Source organism: Helobdella robusta (assembly GCF_000326865.2).
Source record: "Helobdella robusta unplaced genomic scaffold HELROscaffold_17, whole genome shotgun sequence".
Lineage (NCBI taxonomy): Eukaryota > Metazoa > Annelida > Clitellata > Rhynchobdellida > Glossiphoniidae > Helobdella > Helobdella robusta.
In genome coordinates, this window is record NW_008703942.1 from 4,096 (window position 1) to 26,492 (window position 22,397).

General features: G+C 35.6%; 3 protein-coding genes across 3 annotated transcripts; 2 read left to right on the forward strand and 1 right to left on the reverse strand.

The window, feature by feature from the left end:
• Window positions 1-3,014: 3,014 nt before the first annotated feature.
• HELRODRAFT_76198 (hypothetical protein) lies at window positions 3,015-4,883 on the forward strand (the record flags this gene model as incomplete). The annotated part of the gene is made up of 2 exons (XM_009015829.1): window positions 3,015-4,464; window positions 4,786-4,883. Coding segments are annotated over 2 exons (1,548 nt in total), but the record flags the coding sequence as incomplete, so codon positions are not given.
• A 7,971-nt stretch (window positions 4,884-12,854) lies between these two features.
• HELRODRAFT_76025 (hypothetical protein) lies at window positions 12,855-13,781 on the reverse strand (the record flags this gene model as incomplete). Its single annotated transcript, XM_009015830.1, has 2 exons — window positions 12,855-13,194; window positions 13,300-13,781. Coding segments are annotated over 2 exons (822 nt in total), but the record flags the coding sequence as incomplete, so codon positions are not given.
• Window positions 13,782-15,026: 1,245 nt separating this feature from the next.
• Window positions 15,027-18,400, forward strand: HELRODRAFT_169994 (hypothetical protein; the record flags this gene model as incomplete). The annotated part of the gene is made up of 3 exons (XM_009015831.1): window positions 15,027-15,045; window positions 15,250-15,675; window positions 18,279-18,400. The coding sequence occupies 3 exons, from the start codon at window positions 15,027-15,029 to the stop codon at window positions 18,398-18,400; spliced, it is 567 nt and encodes a 188-aa protein (XP_009014079.1).
• Between the last annotated feature and the right edge of the window lie 3,997 nt (window positions 18,401-22,397).

Consider the following 22,397-nt stretch of genomic DNA (forward strand, 5'->3'; position numbering starts at 1 on the left):
AATGGTGCAAGCGAGGGTGAAAGTGTGGAGGGAGTGGTAGAGGTGTGGAAGGAAAGTGGTCGTCAGTGGTTTATGGTCGGGCATTAATTGTTATGCAAAGCGTGCCTCGTGCAGCGGCCTTGCCTATGATGATCTACGTGACGGTCACGTCTGATCTTTCATATTGACAATATTCAGGCAGGCTAACATTCGCCGTGGTCTCCACCAGTAGGCAACGACAACATGCAACAAATCATGCAACTGCCTAAAATAACGACAAGCAACAGCTGCATGCAACATCAAAGAACAATGTAGCACGACGTTATTGTTGTTTCAACGACATGAAAAATTAATAAACAACGTCACGACATATCAGAACGTTAATGAATCACCTCCTCCAACATTATGTGCAATACCAGTTGACTTGAAATAACATAGCCAACAACAACATCATTTTTATAAAAACAACAATATAAACAACAACATCATTTTTTACAACAAAAACAACAATATAAACAACAAAAACCATGTTATCAATGTGCGTAAAAGCAGTGCAACAGAATTAAAAAGTTACAACGACAACAACAACAGCATCAGCAGCAGAGTCAATTTTTTGTGTCCGTGAGTATCCGTGACTCACTCGTAAACACGCACGCACACGCTGCTGCTTTAATCACAGTAATAAAACACGGAGTGGTCTGGCACAGCAGCCAGCATATATTAGGTCTGGACACGACACCACGCATTCATTCTTCTTTCGCTTCTTCTTTCCTTCTGCTCATTTTTATATTTTGTTCTTTCGCTGTTTGTTTGTTCTGGGCAAAAAAATTATTTCAGGTTGAACGATCGATTGAAAATGAAAACATACAATGATCGACAGAATGTAAATAAATGAACGAGTGAGTGAGTGAGTTTGTGTGAGTGAGTTAGTGAGTGAGTGAGTGAGTGAGTGAAGAGATCAAAAATACGAAAAAATGTTATTTGAATATATCCCAAACGTTGCATCTGCTTCGATGGTAGAACAATTCCTTCCACTTGTCAGTCCATCATGCAATCGGCCATCTTCAGCTCTTCATCCCGCTTGACAACTCCCAAGTTAATTAACACCAACAACAACTACCATTAATCACGATGTAATTGTGCTCACGGTGACGTCACGCTGACGCAGCAGACCTAATGCATACAAATGTTTGCTTCTATTTTGTCTACGATCTTCTTTACTATCTCGGTTCTTCTGTATTTTTTTTGTTTGTTTAACGTTTTGTTTGTAATGCTGAAGTTTACACTTGAATATTCGTCTGTGCGTGTTAGCATCTGCTTATAAGGTTATATACCTACTTATATGGTTATATACGTACATTCATTCATTTATTTATCTATTTATACAATCAAAAAAACTAACTAACGGCATAGTCATATAAAAGATGAGATCGTAGTCAATTGTCCGAACTGAACAAGTAATTTTGTTATGTTGAACACTTGGTGTCCAAACTAAAGTGCCTCTGCAGACGCCTGTACTGCGCGAGACGGCTTCGAATGAGACCTCAGATAACAATTAAAACATTCATGGCAGGGCAGTCAATAGTCATTAAAATCTCAACGTATATAAGTTCAGTTCATCTGTAACTAAGAGCCAAATAGAAAATTATAACAAAAAAAAATAAATGAAATACATCAGAACATACCCTAAGCACATCAAAATTAGTAGATTTACTTAAATTTAAAAATGAAGAAATATACACATTAAAATGGTAAACAGACTACAAAAAATGTGAGCGTGACTTAATTGAAAAATTTTAAATGTGTCATTTTTGAACATTTTGTTGCAAATGTTAATTCTTACACAAATACATTAACGTGCAATTAATTTCTTAAAATAAAATGCACCGAGCACGTGATTCAATAAACATAGAAGCAATTAAGGTACTGGAGCCTGAGCAATGGGGAACATCAACGCGCCATCCTGTTTCGTGCCATTCAGTCGTTCAACTTCTACTGCTGATATTCATCATCAATTTCTCTTGAACAATAAATATGCACTGGCCACTCGTCCCCTACCTTCTCAGCGCACCCCCAACCATCGAATGTCCTGATCATCATCATCATCATCGCTATATCTGATGTGCAAATTAATTTTTTGAACAAATAAATTTTTAAACCATAAAATAAAGTATAACTAGATGATTTAATTGTTGTTATAGCAGTTTCATTTAATTTTTTTTGTTTGTGGCGAATGTAACTCCAGCGCTAGTTCTAGTTGCTTTGGATGAGAATGTGAGTGATGGTTTTGAAATTGTGGAGCAGATGAACGTTATTTCTAGACATAGAGATTTTAATGCTAAATAAATTTATTTTATTTATTTAAATATTATATAGTTATAACTGAGTTAAAAATCTAAGTTAATGAAATGCTTCATTTGATTTCTAATCTTGAAGCAGCAAGTACTTATGTTGGTTTTCCTACATCGAGAATGTAATATTCATTTCAATGTTTTTAACCATTGTTTTTTTATTGCGTAGATTAGTTAACAAGAACCGACATTCAAATTATTCATCCTACACACACAGTCAGTTAGAGAACGGCGATGACAAACATTCTTCGTTGTAAAGTTTATGTCACTCGCAAGCATTGTCCTGCTAACAAAACAGAGCTTCACATTGTCACCATTTGCCGACGCAAGTTGACGTATTTAGAAATAAGGATAGAGATAATAAGAAAGGAGAGTGTAAGTGCAATGACGTCACATTACGATTATATAAAAGCCAGTTTGCTTAAAGTAAATCAAAAATAATTTCAAGAAAAGTAAAGATAAAAAGTTTAAAAAATTTAATTTAAATAAAATTATAAGAATAAATTTCAGCTGAACAGAAGGATTAAAAGTAGCATCAAGTGAACATCCAATCTTCTGGTGCAACATTGTGAACAACATTCAACAACGCAAGAATAACAAAACAAGAATTGTTAACAACATCAATCATACACCACTTCGACGTCAAGAACAACAACGATGATTTCAAAGTTTTTCCTCTTTCTTATGTGTCTGAACTATCAAGCAGAAAGCCAATCAATATTTTTCCTCGATTCAACAAAACTTGAAACAACAGCAGCAGCAGCAGCAACAACAACGCAACAAACAGCACCACCTCTGGTGGCAAATCAACAACAACAACAGCAACAACCATCCATTCAAATTACAACTCCACTCAAAAGTTTGAACTGCGCAGAGAAGAATGATACCACGGTTCAAATCCCTCCGTACTGCAAATATGTGGCCACCACGAAAGAACTCTCGGTTACTGGAACGTTCGATGAAGTTCTTCCGTACGCTTTCGATGGACTTGACATAAAGTTGTTGAATTTGAGTGGTTTGTCGCTTAAAAAAATTTACCCGGACTCATTCCACAGTCTTGAAAATATGAACATCCTGTATTTAGATAACAATTTGTTGGAAGATATTCCACCGGGTACATTTTCAAACCTGATGAGTTTAAATTATTTATCTCTTCAAAATAATCTTTTCACCAAAGTAACTTCATTGATGTTTCAAAGTGCTCCTTATTTGAACGGACTTTCGTTGGCGAACAATAACATAACAAGCATAGAAGAAAATGCGTTTGCACTCAGTAACTTGAAAAAATTGAATCTTGAAAATAACAATATCTTGAAAATTGGTAGCTCTAACTTAGCTGGTCTCAGCAAAATAATGGATTTAAACTTAGCTCAAAATAAGCTGAAAAACCTTGATTACGATACTTTTGTTAACTTAACCGAACTACAAAATGTCAACATTTCCTTTAACAGTCTTACCTTTCTGTCAAATAATCTCTTTTCCAGTCAAGAACAAATAAACATGCTTGATGCATCTCACAACCAAATTGAAAAAATCGGAAACTCTGTATTTGAAAGAAAACGTTTCATGACTCAAATATACCTTAACGACAACAAATTGAGTCAATTAGATGATAACTTATTTAATGGAATGGACAACATGGAAATTTTAAATTTACAAAACAACCTCATCGACAAAATCACTTCCAACACACTAACCGGTCTAAGAGAGTTGAAATATTTATTCCTCTCAAACAATTTCATTCAACGTCTGCCGAACGGCTGGTTGGACCCCTTGGGTAACTTGTTCACGATCGATCTAAGCAGCAACTTAATTAATGTAATAGATAATGAACCGTTTGACACACCGACACGTTTGCAACATTTAAATTTTAGCAATAACAACATAACTAAATTAGGATCTGGTTGGTTTAAAACAAATGGCAATTTATTAGAATTAAACATGAGAAATAACAACTTGACGACATTTGATGCAGACGCATTCAACGATAAGCCTGTTCTTAACAAACTGGATCTTGGAGGAAATTCGTTGAAAAGAGAATCTTTAAGAGATGTATTTTTAAAATTCAACAATTTGGAAATTTTATACCTGGATGGAAATCCTCTGACGACGTTTGATGCTGATGAGGCAAGATGTCCAGCTATATTGAAACAACTATATTTGAATGTTACGTGTCTAGAACAAGTAAAAATTTTAGAATTCAGTTTTTTACAAAAAATTGATCTACAACAAAATTATCTTCAATCTCTCTCTGTTAATGATTTGCACAACCTAAACGCATTAGAGATTCTTGATTTAAGTAACAACAACTTGACCAAATTAGATTCGACAATTTTAGCATCAAGTCCGCAATTGAAACTCTTGAATTTAACACTCAATTTCGTTGATCAGCTAGGACTACCAACGATAATAGCTACAGGTGCAGTTGTTGATTTTTCATGGAATAAAATAGAAGATCTTTCCAGTTTTCCTTCCGTCAAAACATTTTATTTAAACGGAAATCCTTTAAAATGCAACTGCAATGACTTACCTCACTGGACTGACATGTCACAATTTGGAGATTACCAAAAAACCACGTGCTTGATGAACGCAAATCAGATTCAAAATTTAAATTGTTTTTTAGCTGATGTAAAATTTTGTCCAGGAAACGCCATACCCAAGTCAAGCACATGCTCTTCAAATTTAACACCAGAACGTTTCGATAGACCAACTGTATATAAAACGTCTTGCAAGTTTCCAAGGCCAATGATTACTGATTTTACGGCAAACTTAACTGACAGTGGTTTCACAATGAATTGGAATGCGGGTAATTTAAATAGTTTGAATTGGTTTCTTATAAAATGGGATTTACAGTACAACGACACTTCTAATGCAACTGCATTGAACGGTTCAGCAGTTGTTGTCAGACAGTATTCGACAGTGTGGTACAAATCACAGCCGTTTGTTTATTCGAACAATCTTGAAAAAGCCGGAGTGGTTACAATTTGCGTTGAAACTGTTCCGGTCTACAACACCATTCAGAAAGACGCCAGATGTTCGACCCAGCAATTTTCTGGCCCGGTTCAACAAACGTCTAAGCTATTTCCCATGTTGACATATATCTTGAGTGCTATTGGAGTCGTGTTATTAATACTGCTTGTTTTGATTATTGTTGCCGTTTGTCTTAGGAAAAGAAGAAACAACAAGTTAGAAAAAGAGTATTTGGAGAGCGAAAGAAAAAAGAAGGAACTGGAAAGAAATATCTCCGTGAAATCCATCATCGACCCCAATTTACCAGAAGGAATTCCAGAACAATCTACAGTATCCATTGACATGTATTAATTTTTTAAAATTTTATTTGACAGTATTTTTCTATTGATTTTTCATTTATTTTTTTACTATTGCGGTTACGTTAAAGCAATTTTACAATGCTTAATCAAGCGACTTGTTACAAAATTTTGTTTGAGACGTGCTGGACACGTTTGTTCACTTATTAATTTTTCTTTCCTCTTCTTCAATTTTTTATTTGATCTGTATTATTTACCATGTGTAATACATCAAATATATTCTACGAATCATTAACCGTGTGTGTGTGTTTTCCAGCTACAAAATAAATTAACTTCAAACGTGTACTGAAATCAATTACCTACTCGAGGGAAGCATATGTAGGTACGCGCGCCTTTATTCGAAACAACTAGACAAGATTGAGAATTGTATTCAAATCGACTTGGAAAACATTTTTTCCTTGTTTAGGTTTTTGTCTCTTTAGATCTAATCATTTTATATATTAGTAATTTTGCTTTGAAAATGAAAAATTATTTTATTAATAATTAATACGTTATTACGTTATTACCTAATAACCAATAATAATAAATAATACCTAACTATTTAACGTAACTTGCACTTATTCGTTAACATAAAAAAAGGGTTAGGGTTAGATTTAAAAGCTGGCTTGAGCATAATTCTTATTCTGTAGAAGCAAATGCAGTATTTTGTGACCTTCCATTTTAACGCCTATTTCATTAAAAAACCTGGCGACATCTCTGGAACGATTTTAAAAGTTAAGTTTGTTGACCTTCATATAAAAAGTAGTCGTGTAACCAAACCGAAGAACCAATTTTTAAAAAATATACCAAAAGGTATTACCTACTAAGTTCAGTTTATTCCCAAAATTTGTACTTAAAAACGGAAGAAAATAAATGAAAGCAATAAAATAAAAAATGACTTGAATCATGGCCAAATTTACTTTTTGAAGGTAGGAAAATGAAGGCTTAGAAAGTCTGTTTTACTATATCGAACAGTTGTTCTATAACTGTTTTCAAAACATCATTACCTAAAAGATTTTAAAAATTAATATTACAAATAATAACAGTAACAAAAAAATTACCACAATAATCATGGGAACGACTTTTATTTCAACCGTAAAAACATTCAATAAAAATAATGTTAATTTAAATTTCATCATTTCATGAATATTTTAAATAATTATCATCTTAAAACTAATTATAAAAACTTTTTGCTCTTTGAATAGGACAAGTAGAGTTAGAAAGCAGCAAATCAAGTCACATACAGTTTCTTTCACAATATATAGGCCTACCACCGTAAGATGAGAATACTGTTGATAAAATTTAACTGTTTATAAACGAATCAGACCAAGAAATATTAAAGGACAGTAAATTGAATTTTTTTAAAAACACCTATTGTAAAACTTCAAATGTTTGAACAATTAATTTAAAATGTTTGAAATTATCTTTAAGGTTTGCCTTGAGATTGTTTTTATATTTGAGGATCTTAAACATTTTTGAATGAGCCAGGTTATTTTCGTGGCAATGTAAGTTCCAGCACCTCAATAGTGTCCGGACGTTGTGATTTAAACGCGGTTGATATCGAACATATCTCTTCAACGTTTAGATCAGTATAAATAGAGCAGTTATGTGACTTTTGTAGTTTTAGACAGTTCACAATTAACACAAAGATCTTGTTGTGGCTTTTGGTGTTTCGAACTAGAGATGCAATTGATCCACAATTCGACAGAACATGTTTATTGATCTTGCCGGCCTTACAGAAAGGCCATAATGGATTTTTTACTATGCCCCATCTAAAAAGAACGACTAAAATGTTTAGCGTTAGTTCGCAGCTGTTTAATTAAGTACATTTCAGCGAATTTATATAGAGTTGCTGGGAGATCTTCCAATGACCTAGTAAAGATTACATCATAGCCACACAGATAGCTGTAATTTTTAATTAACTGTATTAACCCTGGCTTTGGAGCGATTCAACATGGCTGTAACACACTTCTATCCGTTTTTTCCAGTGCTTACAACCGCAACCTGCAGAAGATCTGAGTTATTTAATGTTTTATTGATTTTGCTGTAATTGGAAAAGCGAGCCATGTTTGAATCACCCATCGGATTTCCTGTTTGTTTTTTGTTCGTTTTGAAGTAGTTGCGTAGATTTAGTCTCATCGTTTTGGCAGAGTCTTTCAATGATTTAATGTTGTGTTCACCAAGTTCAGTCGGCAGAACACTTCAGCCACGCAATCACTAATAGGAATTGAATATTTGAGGTAGCTCCAGTTATCATGTTAGCTATAGTTGTTGTTGTTAATCGATGTATGAGATATCGCAATGGCAAAAATCAAATTTTAGTTGACTTGGAATAACCTTTTTTGTATGATAATAATATATATAAGTAATATATAGTATGTAATTTTTTTCTACAGTTTCTCACAATGTGTTGAGCAGACAAATGATGCGTGCTCCTAACGCAAAAAGTTTTTCCAACTTTTATGTTTAGGCAATCTTGAACCCTTTTCAACTTTAGACGTAGGCATTTTTTAGTTTAACTCTATGTCTTTTTCAAATGGTTGTCCAATGTTTCGCTATCCTGTGGTTATTCTTGAACTTCGATAACAAGAACTGGTCCGTTCAGATAAAAAGTTGGTCAGCCAGGAAAGGAAATTACCAGTAATTCCATAAGCCTTTAATTTATCAACTAGTTTGGTGTGCGACACAGAATCAAACGCTTTCCTGAAATCGAGGTAAATAACATCACAACTTTCCTTTTGTTGGCGAATGGACATCTAATCACTGAGAAATTTGTAGCAAGTTAGTGCATGTGGATCGAGCAGGCAAAAAGCCATGCTGGAAGTTGGAAATTAACTTGTTGACCGACAAATAGGATAGCATTTGTTTGTTGATTTTTTCCATTACCTCCATTACCCGGCAACACGAGCTGGTAAGCGAAATTGGCCTGTAGTTACCAGGATAATTGGATCGACCCTTCTTATGTATTGGGGTGACTATTGCCGTTTTCCATCTGGTAGGTAGTAGATTATTTTTATAAGATAAATCAAAAATGTGACACGGTGGAGTTGACAAACTTGAAGCACACATCTTGAGCAAGATATTGGGTGTACCATCTAGTCCCATCGAGGAGGTACCCTTTAACCACGCAGAGTTGTATAGACCATCTAAGAGGTGAAGCTAACATCTTCCAACAATTCTGTAGTGCGAGATGGCAGAGAATAGTTAATGTTATTGTAAACGCAGAAACCATTTTTATACTTTTTATCCATTGCGTGAGACTAAATTTGAGACTAAATGATGCTTCCGATCGGCGTCTGATATGATATTTTAAATTTTTAGAAAATTCACGAAGGAAGTGACGTCTTCTTCTAATGGAATGACCGTTACCTATGAAAAGTATTTAAGAGTTTATGCCAGCAATGTTCAGTAAAGCAGATACAATTGCTAAAAACTAAATGTTCTACTAACTCAAAAAATTGAGCAAGTTTTGTTACCGTAATGATGAATAACAAGTTTCATGTCGGATCTTGGTATTGGAATGTTAGAAATCGGAAATTAATGCGCTAGACTAGCCGCTTGATCTGCTTTTTTGTTACTAAGTATTCCATTGTCGCTTAGGATCCAAATTACTTTTATTAAATTATTATTATAATCGCTATTAGGGGATTCCTGGGTCCATCTTGTTTCAATGCAGAAGGCTAAATAAAGAATCTGTAAATATTAGGCATTGAGTTTTTTTTGAGTTTTTTAAATGGTCAAATACCATGTTTAATGCAGTCAGCTCTGCTGTGAAAAAGGTTAAAGGTCAATTTAACTCTTCCAATGTTCAGAGGATTCAACAACACGCACAAACATCGTGTATGAATACATGCTGAACTATGCATCACAAACGAAGCATGTGATGAGGGATCTTTTTTTATCATATTCGAACCCGGTTACTAGGAAACAGCACCTGGCGACCTTAACCACTAAGCCATCAAGTGAGAATTGGATTTTGATTTTGTTTTGGTCCTCTTTGGAGTTATTGGAAAGATGAATTTATGAGCTGGGGTTACTATTGGATTTTCACGTAGAGTTCATTGTTAACTTCAGATGTCTCAAATGTCATGATGTTTCCGATGTGAGAACATGAAGGCTATTGGATGACGACGTACTATATGATCCAAAACATTTCCTAAAAACTTTTATTGATAATGGGATCAACTGTTTTAATGTTGGAGTTTCTTGTAGCACCATAAACTTGGCATCCATAGTCCTAGATTGTGCTTATTGTGACTCGTTAGATTGCGAAGAAATTTTTGTGGTCTGCACTCCAATTATAATGTGAAATAATTTTGATCAAGTCTAATTTTTTCTCGCCTTTAATTTTCGTGTGAGCGATGTGAAGGAGGATGTTTAATTTTTAGTCAAAATTATACCTAAGACTTGAATCTTTATTTTAGAAAAAAATTCTTGGGTAGATCTTTTTCTTTTTCAAGCGTAGAGAGCACAAGTCGATTTGGTTATTGAAAAATTTATGCAATTTTCGTTCAACCAATCATATATATCTATCTATATTTGTTAGTATTTTGTTTACCTCTTTCTAAATATTGTGTGTGCATTTGTCAACCGAATTAATATTGTGTTATCGAGAGTGGCATACCTAAATATGGGCATACCACATGGAAGCCTTTTATCTCCCACTCTTTTTTGCCTCAGTTCTAATAAAATTGCTATCATTATTCCAGTTGACGTGCTTATTTGAGTACGATTTTGCGATAACCATAAAAATCAATCATGCATTTTTGCATCTGTCTATCACTTACAAGAATTAGCTAAAAATATTAGGCATTACATTCAACTCACACTAATGTTGCTCTACACCTCATATAAATGACATCATCACAAAAGAGCTCCAAACATTACAAGCATTCAATACACTTCATTCACATGGTCTCAAAGTTATCAAATTATCCGACCTTACCTTACATAATCACCCATCATCTCAGCTCACACATCAAGTCTCCTACAGTCCCTTTTTGATTCAACTTTACAACATCGCTTTTTCGTAATTCGTGATAAACACTCTGTTAAATCTGTGTTTACTTTTTCTGGCCCTTTTCTCTGGAACTCTCTACCTCCTCCTCCGACTACTTCTCCATCACTTGCAAAGTTCAGAGCGGATCTCAAGACCCATCTGTTTTCAAAATTCATTGAGGAGCGCTGTTGAACATCGCGGAAATAGCGCTTTATAAGCTAATTGATTGATTGATTGGCTACTTTTTCATCACTTATGAAATTCAGAGCTGATCTCAAGACCCATCTGCAAAATTCATAGAGGAGCGCTGTTGGACATCGCGGAAATAGCGCTTTACAAACTAATTGAATGATTGATTACATCTCGTCAAACAATTAATTCGTCTCAGCTGTCTATCTTCATCATACCCTACTGCCACTCAAGAAAACAGATACGTACAAATCACGCCAAACTGAACTACATTCCACAACCATCGTTAGCGCAAACATAAGTACCGAACAAAAAAAACATCACCAAACATTGAGATAAAACTTCCGTTCCAAGACGACTAAAATATCTCAACAGTACCTGAGAAAAGTTAGCAACGGTTTAACGAACGTTCAGTTTTAAGCTATTTCGGGAAAACAAAACGTACAGTGAAGTGTAATCTTTACGAAATAAAAAAAAACTATATTTTATGTGTATAAATTTGGGTCGACTAGCGTCAGGGTTACTGAACGTTTGTTTTCATTTTATTAAGCGATCATTTGCGTATTTTAACTGTTTTAGACTCTCAACTACTATCAGGACATATCACATACTTTTTGGGAAGTAGCTTAGTCAACTCTATCAATATGTATTACCGTAACTATAGGTGCATCGATTTAAATGCGCTTAAAAAAGGCCATGTACCCGGCAGGCGTCATGTCCCTGCGACCGAGAGCTGACGATATCGAACATTCATTTAATACTTATAACGATTTTAATCATTCTTCGTAACTTTCAACGAACACAACGCATAATGTTTGCATGCAAAAATAACGCACTAGCGGGTACTCTTAATCGAATTCTGACCACTACAACGCAAGGCTCTCAGCCGTCTAAACAGGTTACCAAGGAAAAAATTATTGCTAACTAGTCAAAAACATTTTCTGCCGCCATTAAATTTGAAGTATAACCGTCAAAATTGCATGAAATTGAGACATCTGTAGAAATTAAAAAAAATGAATGAGTACATGTTACATGAAAACGCAATAAAAATTAGTGGTAAAAATATGAGCTGAACGAAAACAATGGATTTACAAACAAATAAATGAAAAGAAATTATTCGTCTAAATCAAATAAACTAAACAAATTGTTTCAAAAAGTACATCAGACGTTCCTTTTTACATAAAATAAATCATGACAAATAAATTTTGATGAGAGTACAAGTACATAAATTGTTTGTAAACATTTTCCTTAATTCAATTACACAAAACAACTTTAACTAGAGATGTTAAAACTTTCTTCATTGTTTTTTGCATCACTTGCTACCAAGTCTTCCATTGCATGTTGAGATACATGTTTGTCAAAGCTCTTCTTGTATCTGAACGGAGGTCGATCTGGACAGAGGGAACAAAGATAACCCTGGAAAGTCTCTTTTAAAAATGCATTTGATTCTGTATTTGAGTTGTTAGTTGTTGCAATCATGCTAGGCAAGGTGCTACCTTCATCCAACGGTGGTTTAAAATCAGGATAAACATCATCATTAGATTTAAATAAATTTTTTAATGATTTGTTGTTCATGATAACATTTTCATCTTCACCTTCAAATTTAGCAGCTTCGTTTTTGTCCACATCATCCTCCTCCTGCTTTTCATGTTCAATAAAATCATCATCATCGTTATCTCTGTGCATATATTTCAAATGCATGTTAACTGAACTTTGTAATGTGCATTTAAACTGGCAGAGTTCCATTGGGCAAGTAAGAACAGAACAAATATGAGTTTCAATATGATTGGATAACTCGTTTTTATCACTATTCTGTTCATCACATTCAGAACAAATCCAAACATTGTTGTCAGCATTAAATTTAGCATGAAAGTCCGAAAAATGTTCAACTAATGTTTTCTCATCGGCAGCCAAATGCCAACACAGCTTACAAGCCCTTGATTCCCAGTTATGAGAAGGCATGTGTGACGCTAAATCATGATCTGAAGTTGTGATAAACGAACATTTGGTACATTCCAGCATAGCACCTGGATGATGAGAACTTATGTGATCTCTGTACACACCCATCTGCTCAAAATCAACTGAACAAATTGAACAATTGAGTGATTTTTGTGCTGCTGTACAGGTCTGAGAATGCAATTTATAAATTTCAGGATTAACTGTAGAAAATTCGCAAAGGTGACAAAACAACTCCCCATGTTTCAACATGTGGCAATATAATCTATGAGCTCGACTGGTTGCATAATGACAAACTTTGCAGTTGAAATCTTTCAGAGTTGAATGAACATCAAGAACATGTCTTTTCAAATGCCACATATCTCGACATGAATAATTACATTTCAAACAAACAAATGCATTGTTAACTCGCAGTCTAATTTTTTTCTTTTGTGGAGATAGATTATCTGAATTTCCTTGATCTGATGAGCCATCTAAGTCTTTTTCATTTGTGCTGTTGTCAAACATTTCATTGTTAGACAGCTGGTGAAGATTATCAGTAAAGTGTTCAACTTCATCAAACAATGTTTTGATCTTCTCCATTTTATCATTTACTGAAAGTTTAAGTTGCTTTGCATTAGAAGCTGGTTTATGCATGTTTCTTATATCAAAATGCTTTTCAGGATGATAAGCCATGTGATGAATTTTTGCTTGTTCAGATCTGGCAAATTCAATTTTGCAAGTTGGGCATTCATAAAGTTTGTCCTTGCAATGTACGCTGCCTTGATGTCTTCTTAAATGAGATTTGCAATCAGTTTGATAGCTGCACATCTCGCATTGATGTTTGCGTTTCAAATCTTTTGGCTGTTTTGAAGGAGGAATATAAGTGGGATTAAGGACAATTTTCATTTCAACATTTTTATGCATTGATTTGCTGTGCCTCATTAAATGTGCCTTTGAATCAGTTTTGTAAGAACACCAACCGCAACCAAACTTTTTAATTATTCCAGGCAGAGAATCCATTGACGTGTCCATGGGTTCTTCTTTGATTTTACTAAACTCTGGATGCATGAAACTCCCTTCAAATGGCAATGGCCCTGAATATTTATCATCAAGTTTTTTATACTTTTCATTGATGGCCATCAGAGTGCGTTGAGCAGAAGTGTCAAAGGAATTGTAGACTTCTGAATAGACGTTTCTGTTTAATAAATCACTATTAACACTGACATCGTCTTCCGTGAAGCCATCTTCATTGTCATGTTCATTTTTATGATTATTATGATTATCTGTATCTTTGCTGCTAACAACATTATTATTATTATTGCTGCTGATGTTAGTGTTTGCATTTGTTGATGACAGCAGATATTTATCCTTGCCAAAAACTCTTATTTCAGCTTGTTTAAGTCTGAATGCCAATTCTGATAAGCTCAGTTCCGGCATTCTATACCAAGCAAGTTGATTAATCATGGATAAATTAGGAAGTATTCGCTTGGGCGTTTCATCAGTTTCGTTCAACCTCCGATGATCGTCGTAAGTTTGGAAGGAACTGTCAGAAGCCTCTTCAGATCCATTTAAAGAAGTCATTTTTTAAATCAAAATTTACAATTACTTTTAAAAAATAGAATTAGAACTGATAATATTATAGTTCTCTAGTAATAAAAAATGAATACTGAGACCGATGGCCAAACAAAACAAAGCGAACCACCATCTTATTTAAAACACATGCGACTAAATGCCACAGCTCAACATCATTTTAATTTTTAATAATAATTTAAATTTAACGTAGAATATATTTTCTGTGCAATTTGTTTTTTTTTTGTATTTTTTATTAATATTTTCAAAATTTAAGATTATAAAATAAATCTTAGTATCAGCTTGTAACTTCAATATTAAGCAATAATCTCAACTGTTTCATGAGGGTTCTGGTGCAACAGCCTTCTTGTGGTAGAACCGATTGGACCGATCGACATACCTTCTGTCGACCGCATCCAACAAACCGTTGCAACACCCCCTTTTAACCTCGGATGTCAATTTTAAGTTTTTGTCAACGGAGCAGCCTCTTCCAGCCGACCTGCTCCGTTGTCTCCTTCTCAGGGCCGGAATCGAGTCAAACCCGGGTCCCCCAAGATCTGGATTTGTCCTGTCTGCAATCAACAAATCAACAAAACCAAAACCTCAACCCGTTGCCGCACCTGCTACAACTGGGTCCATTCAACCAACTTCTCGAACAACATTAACGGTCGTTACAACTGTAACAACTGCACTCATATGTCCACCAATTCGAGTGGTCAGTCGGTGTCGGGGGTCGGGTGGGACTCTCCGATGGCAGACAACATCAACAAGCACTTCCATCTCTTCCTGCTCTAACACATCACATCCCCAAGCACAATCCGCCGGACAGCTTAACCTCCTTCAACTTAACTGTAACGGCATAAAAACAAACAAGACGAAATCAGCCAACATCTAATCAAACACAATATTCACATAGCAGCTATCCAAGAGTCTAAACTAACAACAAACTCAAAAGAACCAGTCTTTAAGGACTACGCGCTGTACCGCAAAGACCGTGGTACCGGACGAGGTGGAGGTCTCATCATGCTCATCCATCACAGTATTCCTTACACAATCAAAAACCTACCTCCTACGTCAACAACAGGAAGTCAGGCCATCACCATCGGGGCCAACGGCACAGATATCAACATCATCAACATCTACATCCCTCCACAATCAGTCTGCCCCTCCGGCTTCTCAGCTTCAATATTACAATATTTGACCATCCCAAACGTGGTTCTGTTGGAAGACGTAAACGCGCATGATGCGCTTAGGTACTCCAGTTTGGAGGATTTTTGTAGAGAATCTTTAGCCAGCAAAATTGAAAACTCAGGCTGCGGCACACTCAATCTGGATACCCCAACCCGTCTCCCCTCAACCTGAAAACCGTCATCCCCCGATATATCTGTTGTTTCGGATTTTCTGATTGTCAACATGGAATGGTCGACAATGACCGCACTCTCTTCTGACCATCTCCCAATTCATATCACCCTCATATCCACATTTCAACAGACAGCATCTCCTAAAATCAAATTTATAAACTTTGCCAAAGCCAACTAGGAAGGCTTCACTTTCAAAACTGAGGCCGCGTTTACCAAAACCTCCTTCCCTCCCAATCCATCGGTAGCCGAGAGATCGTTTTGTCATATTTTGTATATCGCAAGTGACCACAACATTCCTGCAGGAAGACTCATCACTCACATCCCAGGTGAAGGTAGGGTGGTCTCTCGAAGAAAATCACAGCCCTGATGAAAAAACGTGAAGATCTCAGAGCTAACACTTTCACATCCAAAGACATTGCCATCCTCACCTCAGAAATTCAAACTAAAACAGACAACCTCAAACGCACGCGCTGGAAGGATTTCCTGGGCACTTTCAACAAGACAACCAACACAAAAAGCCTCTGGAGCACCATTAAGTCTCTAAGCGGCAAACCAATACAATACCCCAACAATGCTGTCAGTTTCAACAATAGATCAACAACCAACATCTGGCAGATGGTCAACTCATTCAACAAACAATTTACCGCAGCAAAACGCCATATCTCCAACAAATCTAATAGATGCACAACCAAAGCCATCAAGAAACTATCTCTCGATGACCATCCCACCTTCACCGATTTTTAGGTTGCCACAGCTATAAAATCATCAAAACCATCTAAATCAATTGGACCGGACAACCTGACAATCTTCCACCTAAAGCACCTTGGCCCTTTCGGAATATCTTTCCTGACCAACATATTCAACGAATCCATACGTTCGTGCAGTATAAAAAGGCAAAAATCATTCCCCTTCTCAAACCAGGCAAACCAGTGGGCGAAAGCAAATCCTATCGACCAATATCTTTAGTATGCCCGGCCGCCAAGGTCCTAGAGAAGTGCCTGCTGTCGATCATCACTGAGCATCTCACTCTGGCAAACCATCAACATGGTTTTCGTTCAGACCACTCTACCACCACAGCATTATACTTGATGGTTACCGATGTTGCCAATGGCTTCAATCAGAAAAGGCCAGCTCATCGCACAGTCCTCATGGCTCTGGACCTCACGAAAGCGTTCAACACGGTCAACCACCAGATTCTCCTTTCTGACCTCCTATCGTCATCACTTCCAAGGTCGATTGTCCGGTTTGCTCTCAAACCATTTACATGGTCGTTCCGCATCAACAGAGTTCCAGGAACATCTTTCCAAACAACGCATCATTTGCTCGGGAGTACCCCAGGGCTCTGTTCTTTCACCTACTCTTTTCAACTACTATGTAGCCAAAGCACCCGCTCCGCCTCAAGGCATCAAAATCATCTCCTATGCCGACGACTTCTCAATCTACACAACCGGTCCAGATGTAGATATTTTGACCCGCCGGCTCAATTGCTACTTTCAGAAGTTATATGATTTTTTCAATAGCAGAAATTTAGAAATCTCCACTTCTAAATCAACAGTTTCACTCTTCACATCTCATACATCGCAATACAACCACCATCCCCAAATTAAGATAAACAACCAGCTTTTACCGCTGGAACACAACCCGAAAATATTAGGACTAACCTTGGACACAATGCTGTCGTTCTAACAACACCACAAAATGGCAGTGGCCAGGGCCACCAGAAGGAACAATATTCTCAAGGCTCTCAGCAGCACCACATATGGCCAGGATAAAGAAACACTCCTACAGACATACAGAGCCATTGGGCGTTCCAAAATTGATTATGCCTGCCCGGCTTGGTTCCCTCTGACGTCCAACTCAAGCCTCAATAGATTACAACGCTCTCAGAATGCTGCTTTACAACTGGTTACAGGCTGCCACGGAATCACGTCCGAGCAGCATTTACATTCAGAATGCCGGATCTTAACAGTGAAGCAGCACTCCGAATTGCTATTCTCACAATCCCTTCTACAATGTTACAAACCAAGCCACCCGTGCAACATCATTACCACTCAACCACGACCTCACCGAGATATGAAGGACACTCTCATCTCAAGATGGTCATCAACGGTCGTAGCGGTGCTTCCAGCGAACATCAACAACAAGTCTCTAAAGGCCGCATCCAACACTCTTCATAGTAACGCCGCCAAAGCCGCCGCCGAGTCGTACCAGGCACCGATAGGCACCGATACTGCTCAATGGGTGGCCACCACCAACCCCTAAAATAGACAAATCGAAATAAACCCTATCAAGGGCAACCAGGTAAACCCTCGCTCAACTCCGATCCGGCCACAACACCCTTTTGAACAGCTACAAGAATAGACAGTGGACACATTAACATATGTCCTTTTTGCCAAACACATCCGGACGATGTGCCACATCTGTTCAGCTGTCCACAGAATCCCACTGTCCTCAATCCAATAGATCTGTGGAGAAACCCGGTCGCGGTGGCGAACTGGCTCAGGCCTCGCCTGGAACCCAAGTCCGACTCTTAGGAAGGACAACAACAACTGTTTCATGAGAACTTGACTATCATCTTCCCGAGTAGGAAGGCGAGCAGTTGAAAGTTACCCTCTGAGTCATCTGTGGGAAAAGTTCACTAAATCCCGGAAATATCTTGTACAGTACTTTAGCGTCAAGTTTATGGGGAAAACTCAAGACGAACCCTGAAGTAATTAGTGATTGTGTAAAGTATCTTTGGAGTTGAAAATTGGAAGGCATTATTACAGAAATCGAACGTCTCCAAATACAGCAATTTTTCCAGCCAAATGTGGTTTCAGTGCAAGTAATGATTTCCGGATGAAGCAAAGAAATCAGCTGAATCTAACACACTAAGGAGACCTTAGACTGACGTTGACTAAATCTGAGTCAAACATAAAAACACTGCGTTCAAAATCAAATTCATGTGTCTCAATAATTTAACACAGTAAATAACAATAGAAAAATACAAATTTCAGACATTGGAAATGTGAAAGTAATTTTTTAAATAAATATTTTGCACACGTTTTATTTTCCTGCTAGCTGTAAATAATGAAAACAAGTAAATTTGAATAAAAATAGCATAACATATGCTAGAATACATTTAGTAGCATTGAAATGTCTGATATGGTTTGAGGGACTTGATTTGGCGGATTTAAGTTGGGCGAAGGCTCGTTATCAACATGTATGATGCTAGGTTTAGAAAAAACATGTCAATAAATTGTAAACTTATTGACAGCTTTTTTTCATACCGAATGGTATGAAAAAAAGTTTTTTGATCCACCGATGCATGCATGGAACAAATAATGTTGGTAAACACTGCTTTTTAATATCATTGCAATTTCATGCGGACGTTCCTAAATGTAATGCAAGAGAATTCTTGGCAGTAAGTATGCAACAGAGTCAGAACTTTTTCATGCCAAGCTTTAAGAAGTAGATTTAACGAAGAAAGAAAGTAATCTATCTTTTGCATTGAACAATTAGTTATACAAGGATGAATATTATTTGAACGATTGCGAAATATGCCAATATGAAAACCATTTGCATCAAACTATTGTCTATTAAAAGAAATGAGCGATGAATAATTTTAAAATGTAAAAGGAACATTACGACAGCGAGAGATTGGAGCACCTAACTTACACTTTCCCACACACAAACTGCTTTTGATCAATCATCCAATCGCGACAAACAATTTGAGTGTTAAAGAAAATAAAGTTTAAAAAAGATCTGAAAAATCTATCACGTGAATAAAAATGCCCTACATGCTTTTAATTTTAATTTTTTAGTAACTGTTAAAGTTTTCTATAGGGAATTGTAAATTTAAATATATAAAAGTTGTCAGACTGTTTAATGCTTAATCACCAAACTACACTTGCGCGTTATTATTTTTTGAAATTTTTTTGAAAAGATTGTAATAAATGTATATTACTTAAGTTTGTTTATTTCCACAGCAAGTTCATAAACTGCGTTTTTTCTTTCGAACGAACCGGTCACACATGATCGCTTGAGCGTGTAAGTTATTGTAAAGGTGAATAAGATTCCTACAGGTAGCAGCCAGTGAGTTGTTTGTTACTATTGTGTCTTGTTTAGTCCTAGTGATCTAATCATCTACTCACTTGTCAGGCACTCACTCACGTCGCATGCCTTATCATTTTCACTCAGATCATTTCTATTGTCTGACTTTAGTTCGATAACTATTATTTTCGTTCGACGTTTTAGAAGGCACAACACTGAACAAAAAGTGAATATCCAAATTAAATTCAATATTTGTTTGGCTCATTTCATTACTTTTATGTTTGAAAATATTTCATGTACCACGATGAAAAGACGCACTTTAATTAGTGATCCCACAATTTACTCGGCCATTCACTATTCAAATATTTTTCCAGTACAATCGCACAGGAACTTGGTGATTAATTCAGCGGCTCATAGCCATAGGCATCTAAGTATTTCACATTTTTTGAAACATATTCGCATGTTATTATTATTGAAGAAAGCGATCAAATGACGATCGATTGATAAATATCAATTCGCATCTGCCTAACTACGTAGCATTGATTAAGTCGGCAACAGCTGGTCTCAATGGGCTCTTAAGTTCCAATTTCGAGTTAATGTTAATACTCGTCATCTTCACGTGCTTTCAAAAATTTCATCACGTAAGAAAAAATTGTGAAAGTACAAACAAACGAATTCATAAATGAATATAAATTCGTAAAGAAAGAATTGCATTATCAATATTTTGTTGAATTAAAGAACAAATTTATTCACGTGACGAATTATTTATAAAGTTTATTAGGTTAAAAAATATGACGAATTATTAATAAAGTTTATTAAGTTAAAAAATATTTAAGTTTTTTTTTCGTATTGTCTATTGGAAATTGAAATTGTAGAGGTATGTATAATGAAACCCAGCCACAAACTACACACATGCAACTTAAATAATGCAAATAAATGATGAAAAAATACATGTTCACACAAATAATGAAGTTATAAGTTTTTGTCAGTTTGTATAAATCGGAATGATACATAGAAAACTTACAAAAAATCATAGCCAAAAATATAAAAATTAAGAAGCTGTTGATCAGATAAATAAGCAATTAAATAATTAAGCGAGTGACTGAAGGAAGAATGATATGTTGAAAAATGTGAAGGTGCGACACTCGATTGAACTGAAAGGCTCATCGTTCGATACAAAGTTGCCCGCTCAACTGTGACGACGATCATTTTTATTGCCAACCAACTTTCAATCAAACAACTGTGTGTTTGTGAAGCTAATCACCATTGAGATCATTCCCAGGCAGTAATTAAATAATTTTTTTCAAGCAATTAAGTGCAATGTGAAGAGGAGTTGCAATCGGAATGCGCCACAGTATGCTTGGTTTGGTTTTTAAGAATTTTGTCAACTGTATAATTTTTAAACTTAAGAAACAAATTAGAAAAATTAAAATATTTGAAAATTTTTAAATTTTCCTCTGGAAAAATTATTTCGTTCATTTTTATCCGTGAGCCAAACTCAGCAGGACAAACGGGGAAAACATTGCAAACAGACTTTCATTGATTCTTTAACATTTCTACAAAAATAAGTTCTAGACAAAAAAAGTTAACCATTTTAACTGGACGAATTTATCCTGGGAGCGTCAGTCTAAAGAAATTATTTTGTTGGACGGTAGTAAACCTATTGTGCTGCTGATGCAAATAAATTTATTTTATTAAATAAATAATTAAATAAATTATATATATATATATATATATATATATATAAACTATAGCCATCAATTAAAACGTTTGATATGCTCATGTTTGTGGCTATGTGAATTTATTGCTCGTAAATGTTGAAAAAATAAATTATGCAAAAACTAAAACAAGTTATCGATTGTGACAAAGAAAGCTGGCACAGGGATGAATTATTGTTCACTATTCATTCATCATCAGTCGCAACGCAACAGCTTTCCTATCCAAATTTCGTACATTCTTTATTTCAAGCTTCAGTAAAATATTTCGAGGTGCTTATATATTTAATAATAATCTACAAAACATGATACCAACAGTTTAATAATAATTTATACATAATCACAGATTTAAGGTCTCTGTCAAACATTCATCAGACACAATCGACGCCTGCCTTATTCTCAGTAAGACTTGGACAACTTACGATGATTGTTTGTTATGATCAGAAATATATCTGTTACAATTATTTTCAGTTTAAAAAGCTTTTAATTTATATATTACGTTATATTATATGTTTTACGTATTACACATGTTTAATGTGTACTGCATATTTGTTTATGTGCCATGCATTAGTTGCGTAATTATTTTGCATCTGTCGTTTAATACCTCTCTGTTTTAAACGTTGGCTTTTTGTCATATATCTGTTGTGAGTCTTCGTTATGAAATGCTGATATAAATAGCTTAAGTTAGATATTATTTAGTCGGAATACAATGGTGACAGAGATGTTAATAACAACTATCTGAAACGATTAATACCTCATTTATATGATACGGCAAGAACCTAATCCACACGAGAACAAACAAACTTACTAGCACATATCAATTTCTTCTGACTAACAAATGATTTAAATATTTAAATTATAGAAACATCGCACACATGCGCGCGCGAGCACACGCACACACACTGTTTACTAATTAATAATTTTATGAATTTTATTTATAAAATTTGTTAATTCACCGT